Below are 12,068 nucleotides of genomic sequence, written 5' to 3' on the forward strand. Positions count from 1 at the left end.
AGCAGCAGCAGAGGTATGTGTGTGTGTGTGTGCGCGCGCGCGCATGCTTGTGAATATGGGCACACTTCAATGGTCAACTTGACATAACCTAGAGTCACCTGAGAAAGGTCTCAGGGAGGGGCTGTCTACACTGGGTTGGCCTGTGTCTTAATTAAGTTACCTGGCATGGGACGTGTCATTGCCATGGGCAGCACCTCTCCCTAGGCAGGGGAGCAAGCACAGGAGCATCTCTGTGACCCCACATCAAGCTGCTGGAGAGAGTCCATACCTATCATCACTTCTTTACTTCCCATCCCCACTCCAGGCTATGTCTTTGGCCCTTGGCCATACAGGGGTCCAGGCAGTGTTGCCCAGGTCATGGTGAAGTGGGGTGACGTAACTGCCACTGTTAGGTAGGTGGGGATGACCTTGAACTTCTGGGCCTCTTGTCTCTACCTCTCAAATACTGGGATTATAAGAACCCTCTACCAAGCCTGGTTTCTGTGGTTCTGGAGCCTGAACACCGGGCTTCCTGCATCCAGGACAAGCCCTTTACCCACTGAGCCACATCGCCAGCCTGCATTTGTTCGCTGAATAAAAAATGATTTCGATAAGTGCTGTCACTAAAGACAAATATTCACCCTCGTTCCTTTCCAACTGTAGAATAAAATTCATGGGAGCTGACTTTACAAAAAATGATCCCTGTTTATGGAAAGAGTCCCTCTTCTACAGAGCAGAGATAAATTATGTTGAAATATTTTTAGGGCCCAGAAATCTTTAAGCAGCTCGTATCTCTTCATGAAGATTATGCCAGTAGCAAAATTAACAAAATCAGTCAAGCTCTTAAAGAGCAGCCCATAAATTAAAGACATCCGACAAAATCCAATTATAAAGGGACAAATTCTGTATGGACTTCAAACACCACCTGCTCCACTGTGGCTGCAGAGGCTGCAGACCCTCTGGCTGCACTGGGCTGGGGGCAGCCCTCCCAGGGTGACATTTATAGGTGGTTAGGTGTGCCAAAGGCAAGGAGCCAGTGGGAACATCCTTTTCCAATTTTTTTTGTTTGGGATATATGCATGTACATGTGTGTTACAATGAGTGTGTGCACCTTGTGTGTGAGCAAGCATGTGGAGGCCAGAGGGGACCATTGGATGGACTCTTCTGTGCTTCTCCACCTTATACTTTGGGACAGGGTTACTTTACTGAACTTGAGGCTTACCTCAAGTTAGTTAATTCAGCTAGACTGGAAGGCCAGCAATCTTCAGCAGTCTGTCTGTCCCCACTCCGAACCAGAACTGGGGTTACAGATTTGTTCGACTGCACCCCACTTTTGCATTGGTGCAGAGATCTGAATTTGAGTCCTCGTGTTTGTGTGGCATGTACTTAACCTACTTAGCCATCTCCTCAGCCCTTCTTTTCCACTTCCTGAAACGCATCATTTCAAAACACAAGCGGGGAGCCCTGGGTGGCCACCCTGGTTTTCTGCAGCTTTAAGTACATGAGTACCTTGGGCAGGATCATTCTTTTGCTGTGATGAGGTACACACATTACAGGTCTCAGCAGAGGACAGTTGTAAACACGCAGTTCCGTGAGATAAATGCACCCATGCTGTCGTGGGTCCACCCATCTCCCAGACTGTTCCATCTTCCCAAAGGGAAACTTCCAGTAAGAGTACCCCCAGCACTGGTGAGATGGTCCAGTGCGTGACGGCGATCACTGCCATGCCAGAGGACCTGGGTTTGATCGCTGAGACCCACGTGGTACAAGAAGAGAGACTGGAAAAATGGCTTCTGACTTCTCTGTACAAATGCTCTGACACACACTACACCCCACCCCCCTAATAAACGAAAAGTAATTTACGAAAATGTCACTCTGTCCCCTGAGTCCCTGGAAAGCCACCACTCCACTTTCCATCTCTACCACGAGCGCCGAGTATAGGGACCTTCTGTGAACAGATCATGAGCATAGGGACCTTATGTAAACAGACCATGCGGTGCTTGCCCTCCCGTGTCTGGGTTATCTCACTCAGCGTGACAACCTTGGACTCATCCCTGTCAATTGCGAGTGTCTGTCTGCTACACAGCCAGTCACGGCTCATTTTCTTTTCTAGAAGGTTTTCTCCTGCCGCTCTGCCTATTTAAACTCTCACATCACTCCAGCTCAGCTGGTACTGCGTCAGCTCCAGCCATCAACTTGCCACGCTGACTTAGCTGTTTGCCTGAGTACTACTCAATACACTGCCAGCAAGTGTGTAAGCTCTGGAGGGCAGAGACAATGCCTGGCAGCTTAACCCTGGCCATGCACATGGACACCGACAAGCCCCCTTTAATAAAGCCCTGCTTGAATGAATGGAGGGGCAATCATGGTATGTACTCTGCTTGGCAAACACATCCGCCCGCCCCCCCCCCCAAAGGTATCAACTGGTACGGATTGAACTGCATCTCTCGAGAAGATATGCTGATGTTTTAAGTGTAATACCCACGAATGGGACTTTTAGTTGAAAATAAGGTCTTTGTGGATGTCACTACATCCACGTGAAGCCATTGAGATGGATTCTTATACAGGAGGATTAGTGTCCTAAGAAGAGGGGCACTGGGGCACAAGCAGACACAGAGGGGAAGGTGGCTTAGGGGATACAGTGAGGACCTAGAAATATCCAGGCTGCTCAATACTGGGAGAGAAAGGAGGCACTTGGAAACCTGGAGGAAGCGAGGCCCCACCCAAACACCGGCTTTGGACTTTAGCTTCAGAACGGGCGAAGAAATGCGATGTGCTGTTTCAAGCCTCCAGGGTGTGGGATACTTGGTCTCTTCTGCACAGGTTCTGCACCTGCAGGTTTAATAGACTGCAAACTGGGAATATCTGGAGCAGGACTGTCTCTGCACTGGCTATGTGTGCTTTGTAAGGACTGTCTATGTGATACAATAGACTGACCATGATGTCTTCCAAAGATGGTTTAAAAATCTACAGGGGGGCGTGCCTAGGCATCATGTCAAAACCATGCCATTTTATAAAGGGGATTAAGTACACAATGATCTTGGTACCCTCGGGGTCCTGGAACCAGTCTCCAGGGGACATGGAGGACAGACTGTGCTTGGTGGAAAAGAAACCAACACGACCGAATGACACGGCTCCGTCTATGCTGTCGCATCCTCACTGAGCTCAAGGATGGCTCTGGGGCTCTGAGAGGACCGAATTCAAACTAAACCTACCACTGAGGGTAGGGTCTCCACACTAGGGGTACTGTGCCAGCTTGGACAATATCCAGGGGTGTGTGTGTGTGGAATCTGGCCTTCTCCATCAACAACCCCAGGCCTTCTCAGCTAATCCTCTGACAGCCACAAAGACATAGTCACTTCCTCCAAGTGACAACTTAGAGTCTACCTCAACTCGAGTCAGGTGATGTCAGATCTTAAAACTCTAGAATACAATCCCTCCCTCCCTCCTTCCCTTCCTCCCTCCCTCCCTCCCTTCCTTACTTTCTTCCTTTCTTTTTTCTTCTTTCCTTCCTTCCTTCCTTCCTTCCTTCCTTCCTGCCTTCCTTTTTTTCCTTCCTTCTTTTCTTTCTTTTTCTTTTTATAATCTTATTCTGCTTTGCTAGTGACAGATTAGCACCAGTCCAAATGGTGTTTCCAAAGTTTTAAGAAGTAGAGGATGACAGCTTCTCCTTTGATTCCTACCATGTCAACTGGAATTGTATGTTTCTCTCAGCCTGTGACTTATGACAATACAACTCACAAATGCTAGCAGTGCGCAACCTCAACTGGTGTAGGGAAGATCCATCCTCCCTCCCATAGTTTAGTCGAGTCCCGCCCTGGGAAGAAGGTGCAGACTTACGGTTCTCAGAGGAGCATGGTGTGTGGGGGATGCCAGTGGAGGCCGCACTGGACTCTGAAAGGCCAGGCAGAAGCGCTGGCCAGTGTCCGGTGGGGACGAGGAAGCATAGATGCGGTTTTCTAGGCGTTCAGGCTCCTGCTTATAGGACTCCAGGGGGAACGGGTGCGGCTTGGTCACTTGGGTTGGTGTTGATGGAGAAGAGGAGACGCTGGAGGCTGCAGGGAGATAACAGAACTTATTAGAAGTGTAACCTCAGCAGAGAAGAGGGGGCTCTTTGGTTCTGAGAGACAAAACCCCTGAAATATTAAATGTAGGAATCAGGGAAGAGTTTATGAAGTGTGTTGGCAGCCTCTTAGAAGTTCAGGGTTCAGAAACACCCTCGCCATCCATGCTGAGGTGTGAGCAGGCCCCCTTGTTGGGGTGTTCACATAGTCCTGACATTATTAGGGCTGGCCTCTTCGTTCCTCCACACGGTCTCGCCCTCCCCTTGGCCAATACTGGGTGATTCCTTCTCCATCCCCATCAGGCTTGTGCCAACAGCAAACACCATGGAGCCATATTGATGGAGGCTGCTTATAGGGAGACGCATAGTGAGCTCAGCAGAACCGAGGTCACTCCTGAAGAAACCACATGACTGCATGGCTGAACAGTATGGTGAGTGTCCTGATGAAAGAAGGGGTGTTTGGGCACGATGACACACGCCTTTAACCCTAACATTCAAGAGATGAAGGCAAGCAAATCTCTGGGAATTCGAGGCCAGCCTGGTTTACATAGTTAGTTCCTGGTCAGTCAGCTCTACAGTGAGACCCTGCCTTTAAAGAGGAGGAGGAAAAGGAGGAGGAGGAGGAGAAGAAATAAAGAGACATAGCTACATATGTGTGCACACAAGAGAGGGGGGAGAGAGAGAGAGAGAGGAAGAGAGAGAGAGAGAGATCCTTGGAGCAGAGGGTGATACATGCACACACAAGAAGGCAAGAATGATAGCTGGCAACACCAGAAGCCAGAAGAGATGGGGACAGAGTCTGCCCCGCATAATGTGGAAGACGCACGGCACTGCCATGCCTTGGTTCTGACTTCTGTTTTGCTTTCTGATAGGGTCTCATATACCCGTGGCTGGCCCTGAACTTCCTTCACTGCTGACCAAATCTTTAAATGTTGTAGTGAGGTCAGAACAGGCTACCTGTGAGTGTCAAACAAGATATTTCATCCTTCCTCTCTCTACTTAGTCTCAACCAGACACCCAGCCCTGCTTGGTGCTTCCTGGGTGGACATGCCTAACTCCTCATGGGCATAGAATGGGGGCTGATGAGGTACAACAGAGCAGGGTGGGCCAGGTAGGTCAAAACTGAAAAAAAAATAAAACAAAAAACAAAACCTGTGCCACACACACACATCCTAGGGATTGCCATAGACAACCTTCCAAGGTCTGGGGTTTCCATGTGCCAAGACAGGGGCGGTCAGTCCTCAGTGATCTCCAGTGCCTCCCTAGCCCAGTGTGATGGAAAGCACTGATAACCAGTCTCCATGGAGTGCAGTCAAAATTCCCTTGGGCTGCAACTTTATCTAGTCTCCATTCAGACTTTCTGGTTCAAACCTCATCCACAAACACATTTCCAAAGACTCAGAAGAGCATGTCCTCCGTGGAGGCCATTTTTTTACTGATCAAAATTACAGATCAGGGACTAGAGAGCCGGGTCACTCAGTAAAGTGTTTTGGTTTGCAAGAATCAACAGAATTTGACTCCCAGAAACCACTTAAAACAAACAAAACAAAACAAAACAAAAACTAGGCATAGTGGCTGTATACTTGGAATCCTAGTTTTGGGCGGCAGAGACAGGAGGATCGCAGGGGCTCACCTAGCCCATTTGGAAATCTCCAGGCCAAATGCAAGACCCTGTCACAAACAAACAAACAAACAAACAAACAACCAAACAAACCCAAACAACCCCTAACAACTAAGATGGCTGTCACCTGAAAAGCAATACCCAAGGCTGTTCTCTGCCCACACATGTGTACAGGTGAGCTCTGCTTTCCTCACCGAGTGATGGGTTATTGTGGTGCTGATTTTGAAAGCAGGGTTCACACCCCCACCTGTTTGTCAAGGGGAGGAGTGAGCCACGGCAGCACGGTGCCTGATGGGAAGGGGTCAGCTTCACCATCCTCTCCATGTGAGGAAGCTGGGAAGTAGAAGAGGCACTGAGTCCTGGGCGTGATATGATGCCATCCGGAGTTTTGAAGAATAGGAAAGGATTTTATATCTACAGTGTTTGCATCCTGCCGATCTGCACGTCTGTCTCCAGGGAGGGAACGGCAGAAGGAAAGTGGTCCCCTCACATCTATTCTACTCCCATGCTCTACACTGTGGGTATTGGTGGGCAATGTTTAATCTTCATGTCAATTTGACGGGATTGAGAATCTCCAGGGACACATGCCCTCTGGCTGTGTCTATTAGGGTGTTCCCTGAGAGGTTTAACTGTGGGTCCCATCATCTCATGGACTGGGTGTCCCAGACTGAACAAAAGGGAATGCTTGCTTGTGCATCAGCATCCAGTCTATTCCAGACTGCAGAAGCAATGTGACCGGCCGCCTTAGCTCCTACTACTATGCCTTCCTTCCCTGCTGCGATGGACTGCACCGCACCATGAGCCAAAAGAGACCCTTCCTTCCTTCCTTACGTTGTTTAGGTCAGCATTTTGTCATGGCAACAAGAAAAGTAATTATACAAGTGTGTACTATATTGTTCTTTTCTGAGCCGCTGGCGAGCCACATGTTTAAGCACAGGTCAGACCCCACCCTAGTCTTCTCTACAGTTCTGTGTAACTTTCACCAGAACCAGAGACAGGGCCTTGTCATCCTGAGCTGACTCTTGTCTGAGGAGGACAGGCTCCCTCCCTCCCCCCTATTTCTACATCTTGGTCTGTCTGTCCATCTTGGCAAGAAGCTATCTACTCACACCATTCCCCGGAATGAAGTCCTGTCCCTACTGGGTGAGGGGCCTCACTGACAGGGAAAACTCCATGCTGGTCCTTTGGGTAGCTAGCATTCACCTTTCCAGTGTGAACCACTGGAAGAGAGCGTCGGCAGCTTGCTCCAGAGGGCTCAACAAGGTACGAGCCATCAAACTTCTGGGGCCCTTATTCATTGTAGGTTGTGCAAATGTTGAAAGATCCTAACCCACTACAATGGAGGCTGGGAGAGGAGGCCAAAGGCTGTGGGGCACTGGGCCACTGCGAGTACTGGCCAATCTCCTTGGGGGAGAAACAAGCAGAGAGGCCTTGCTGCTGGGATGGATATCCTATTTCTGATGTAGCTAGATGACTTTCTGCCCCTAAAGAGTAACTCTATCGCCACTTTCTAAGGACGTGAGGTGTTTTCCTCTTCCACCTTGCTGCCTCACCTCCACCCTGCTCTCCTCTCTGAGCCAGGACCTCGCATGAGGGAAACGAATGCACAGTGACTCCAGAGGTCATGTCAGGCAGCTTCCTGGGACCACAACACACACACAAGACAACTGACTTAGCAAAAGAGAAGGATTATCCAGGCTTATGGCTTCAGTCCGTGATGGGTTATCCTACTGCTCTGGGCCACTGGTGGCCCAGAGTGACAAGTGGGTGTGGCAATAGTCCACTTCACGGCTAGGTCACAAGAGAGGAGGAAGAGACCAAGGACCCACAATGATTTTCAAGAAAACATCCCCAAGGACTGAAGACTTCCTACCAAGCCCTATTGCCTAAATTTCCCATAATCACCAAGTTGGGAACCCAGCCTTTAACAGATGGGTCACTGGGAACATTCTAGATACCAAACACAGCAGAAGGGGAAGGGCACTGTGTCAGACAAAGGGATAGGTGAAACGCCAGATGCAGGGCAAGGTTCACATATGTGGAGAACCTGTGATTAGCTTGGGGTACGGGGAGGATCTTCCTAGAATCAAAAAAGCATGTCCCCTTCTTCCCCCTGGCGGGTGAGATGTCTTCCAGCACCCTGCAGCACTTCCTGCCTGCCACACATCCTGGGTCGCCTGCTTCTCAGCCACCTACCCTGTAGCTGAAGAACATTTGGTTACTTATCCACTTCCATTTGTCAAGTTAATAGTGGAGTTCATATGTACTGACTCCAGTTCCCAAACTCCTTTACCATAAAGAAATTGAGATGCCATCAAGGGACAGGACCAAAGATGTAAAATCACGTAAAATTCTGTTTCAGCCATGAGAACTCTTTCTCTGGAAAGGGTTTCACAGGTCAACGGGAAAGAGAGTCTGGAGATACCTGGCTCTCGGAAAGGCAGGAAGAGGCGCTAAGAAGGGTGAAGGGTGTGCAGAGGAGGGGCTGGGCCTGGGACTCTGAGTGCTCCTCACACTGGGTGGCCTTGGCCAGGCAGCTTTCTCGCCAAACTGGCAGGGACATAGATCAATTGTCACCACGTGGGTTCTGGCTTCTCAGTCATTATTTAGAAAAGGCCATAGGGCTGGTGAGGACATTCCTGAGTGATTTTCTGTTTGAATTTTGGTGTCCCCATTAGTAAATCAAGGGGCAAGAAGGACAACACCGCCTCTCAACTCCATTCATTTACAACCCAAAAGGGCGGCGCGTCCAGCCTTTTGATGTTGTGACGGCTGCTGTCGTTTATGAAGTTTATGCTCAGTCACCACACAATCAAGTTACAAAAGAAAAATCATAAAAGAATCTCATAATGTTTTAAGTGAGATTATGACCATGTTGGGCTCCATTCATAGCTTTCCTGAGATGTGTTTACATAGACTCATTAGTACTTTCTCACTAGACAGACTACAACTTGGCTATCTACAAGAGCCAGGTGCCTGTTCTACACATCAGCCTCTGGGGCCCAGCTTGGTGCAGGAGGATGAGGAAGCCAGAGGCCCAGTTCAGGTGTGGTGGAGGAAATGGGACAAGGGCAAAACCAACAGCAGATCGAGCACCTCCAAATACCCCTGTGCTAAATGCATGTGTCCCCGGAGGGAAGAAGGACGCAGACAGGGGCAGCCAATCTGTAGCCAGAGGGGGCAGGTCCTCTAACATCTGAGGACGGGGTTTCTGACCTAGAGAGCAGCATGGATGGTCTCCAGTGCAGGTGACTTTCATACGAGGTGGGGATGCGCATGGCAACCCAAGAAGGAAGCCAGATGGTTCCCTCATTAGGTTTCTTCTGAGAAGCAGCCCTCCTTGGCTTCTGAAGGGGCTTGCTGAGGGCTGTTGTCAGCACTGAGGGTGAACAATGGCTTTGATTTTTTTCCCCCTGGCTGCCACAGAGCCCATGAATAAGCCCAGTGAGTGAACTGAAATGGACCCTGGCAGCCAGACAGAATGCCAGGCAAGTGTCTCCAGACACCGGGGAGCCATGAGCCGGTGACTTCACAGGGCCTGGCTGGCCATGCTGGCAGTGGGAGCTGCGGCCTAGAAGTGGGAGGAGAAGGCAGGACAGAGATGCCAGCGGAGAGGAGAGCCTTGCCCTTACGATTGCTGGGCAAGGCTGAAGAACAGGCCTGGGCTTTAGAAACTCTGAGCTCTGGGCCTGGATTTACCCCTAACTCACCATGGGCCCCCAAGCATGCCCACCTCATATGACCAGATACAAATAAGCCGAGTGCTGCAGAGGTATGCATGTGCTCGGATCCGTGTTGTGCGAATGGACCAAGCTGGAGCCATGAGACAGCATTGGCCTTTTCATACATGGGAGACAGAGAGGGGACAGACTTCACTTTGTTGACTGCAAATCTAATAGACCAGGGAAATAGCAACTGTTCATGGGGTGGGGGTGGGGAATGGCAGTGTGGCTTTCTGAGGTACAAATTGCCTGTCATAGTGATGAGGGCCTGATTAGGGTTCTTAGTTTGGGGGTCGTAAGGGGAGCAGTGGCATAGGGATGGTGCTGGACAAAAAGGCACGAACAGGGAGGACAAAAATCCCTGTGGCTGGAGAGCCATGCACTGTCAAAGGGGACATAGACCACTAGACCCTATAGGAGTCACAGTTGGTGCTTATGACACTGGAGTCTGGAAGCTGCAGAAGCAGCTGCCCAGCGACTGTTTGCGTAGCGTGTCTTCCCTCTGGGAGGGCTCTGCCGTGACTTTTAATTAATTCATTTGCAGTACTGGGATTTGAACCTATGGCCTTGCGCATGCAAGGCAAGCACTCTACCACTGAGCCATATTCTCAGCCCCCTTTTTAGTTTTTATTTTGAGACAGGGTCTCACTAATTTATCCAAGGTTGGCCTTGAACTGCGGTCCAGGCTGAAGCTGAACTTGCCCTCCTCCTACCTTAACTTTTGGGGTAACAGGATTATAGGCCTTTGCAACTTGGTCTGGCTTCTGTTGCTGTTTTAAACGAGGTACTGGTTTTATCCCTAGAACCAAATAAACGGGGCATGGTGGTACACGCCTGTGATCTTAGCACTTGAGAGAAGGAGGCAGGAGGGCCAGAAGTTCAAGGTTATCTTCCACTATCAAACCAAGCTTGAGGCCAGACTGAGATACGTGAGGCCTTGTCTCCAAGACCAACCAACCGGCCAATCCCCAAACAACCAAACACGAAAAACCAAGCCCAGTTCTGTGCTTTAGTTTGCTCCCTTACGTTTGTTCCTGGGTAAGTACTCTATGTCAAGGTGACTTTTGGGCTAGCAGACCCTCTTTCCCCAGTGGTATTTTCCACCTGATGTTTTCCCACAAGTCAGTTCTGTCATTTTATTCTCTTTCTCTCTGACCTACAATTTGAGTCGCTAGGTCACTTTTCTAGGCCACTTCGCCATCACCTGCCTTGGTGGGAGTGATCATGGTCCCTTCCACCTGTCCTCATCCCTGGCTCCAGACTCTGGGAGGAGCCTGTGCCTGCTGCCACTGTGTCAGGCAAAACATTGACTTTGGAACCCTTTACACTCTCTACAAATACGCTGTTTAAAATTATGTTTTGCCATTTGTAAATGAATCAGTATTTTTACAGCCCCTTGGTTTTAGTTTCTAATATAATGAATAGAGATACTTATGACCATATAAACAACAGCTCCTTGGCATCCTCAGTCAGTTTTTAGAACTATAGATATTAATTTCTCACTAATATATATTTAAAATAAAACAAAAAGGGAAAGGAGTGCTATATATTTTTAGGTATTATAAATGCCTTTAATACATGGGTCAAGAGAAAATGTTATGTATCTGCTTTTTCATTCAGCCTATTCGATATGTGGTCTTGGATGAAATACATATATTACTAGTAATATAAAACATATAACATGTTATTAATATATACCATTGTATATTATATGTGTTCTCAATGTAATACACACACGCACACACACACACACACTATATATATATATATTAGCCTCAGAGAGGCAGAATAGAGAAACTATCAGCATCTGAGAATGACTCTTAGTGACTGCAAGGATCCTTGGACCTCACATCAGGACCTGATCCTGTCCCTTTTCTCCCTTGATGATTCTTGTCGACCCTCTTCTCCTTGTGAGAATCCAAGCCCCGCAGTTGGGACCACACGGTAAGACACGGGCCATCTCTTGTATCTACTTCACAGGAGACCCAGCTTCCCTTGGCTAATCATATCCCAACACTATGAAGAACAAGGACCATGGCTTGGATCTGGGTCCCCTCTGACAAGGACCCTGTGTGTATAACTGCTACTCGTTGCTCCATCGTTCTCCCTGCAAGTGTTTACATTTTAATGTAAAGACAAAAGTGTGACAAAGATGACACAGAACACAACCCTCAACGTGCTCTAGATGGGAATGGAAGATGCTGAACACTGATGAGCAGGCTTAGGTGGGGCACTTCAGGGTAGCATCGCCTCCAAAGTGAAGGCCCATGGTAGGTAAGACCAGCTCTGTTCAGAAAGCCTTCCTTCCAGACCCAGAGGCTCAAAGGTTGCGGGTATGTTTCAGACTCCAAGAAGCCCAGTGGCAAAAGAACGCCTAGGTTTTGTCTGATGTTTTTTGCTCTTTAGGTCCATGTGTGACTTTCTCAGGGATGTTATAGGATGCTGGAGATATCAGAACATCCTGGCACAGTGATTCATGGTCCTCTCTGATAATGAGTTATCTGTGGAATCACAAAGGGGACAGGTATCATTTGGGGGTATATGTGTGACAAAATATGGATAGTCCCAAGAGAACCAAGGGGGGTTAGAATCAGCAGTGCTTGGAGAGCACACTTGCCCCAACACTTGCTTTATTTATTTGGTGTACCGCATATGTGCATGCATGTAATATTTACATGCATGG

General features: G+C 48.8%; 1 protein-coding gene across 12 annotated transcripts in view; it reads right to left on the bottom strand.

Annotated features, from left to right (window-relative positions):
* Positions 1-12,068, bottom strand: part of Prkag2 (protein kinase AMP-activated non-catalytic subunit gamma 2) — a 271,437-nt gene that overhangs the window by 94,800 nt on the left and 164,569 nt on the right. For all 12 annotated transcript variants that reach the window (XM_041640579.1, XM_041640574.1, XM_041640573.1 and 9 more), the window contains one exon: positions 3,820-4,034. In XM_041640579.1, the coding sequence (XP_041496513.1) occupies positions 3,820-4,034 (215 nt within the window). The remainder of the gene's footprint in view (positions 1-3,819; positions 4,035-12,068) is intronic.

This window comes from Microtus oregoni, unplaced genomic scaffold (assembly GCF_018167655.1).
Source record: "Microtus oregoni isolate MIOR12 unplaced genomic scaffold, Mior012 000064F_ref0000363, whole genome shotgun sequence".
NCBI lineage: Eukaryota > Metazoa > Chordata > Mammalia > Rodentia > Cricetidae > Microtus > Microtus oregoni.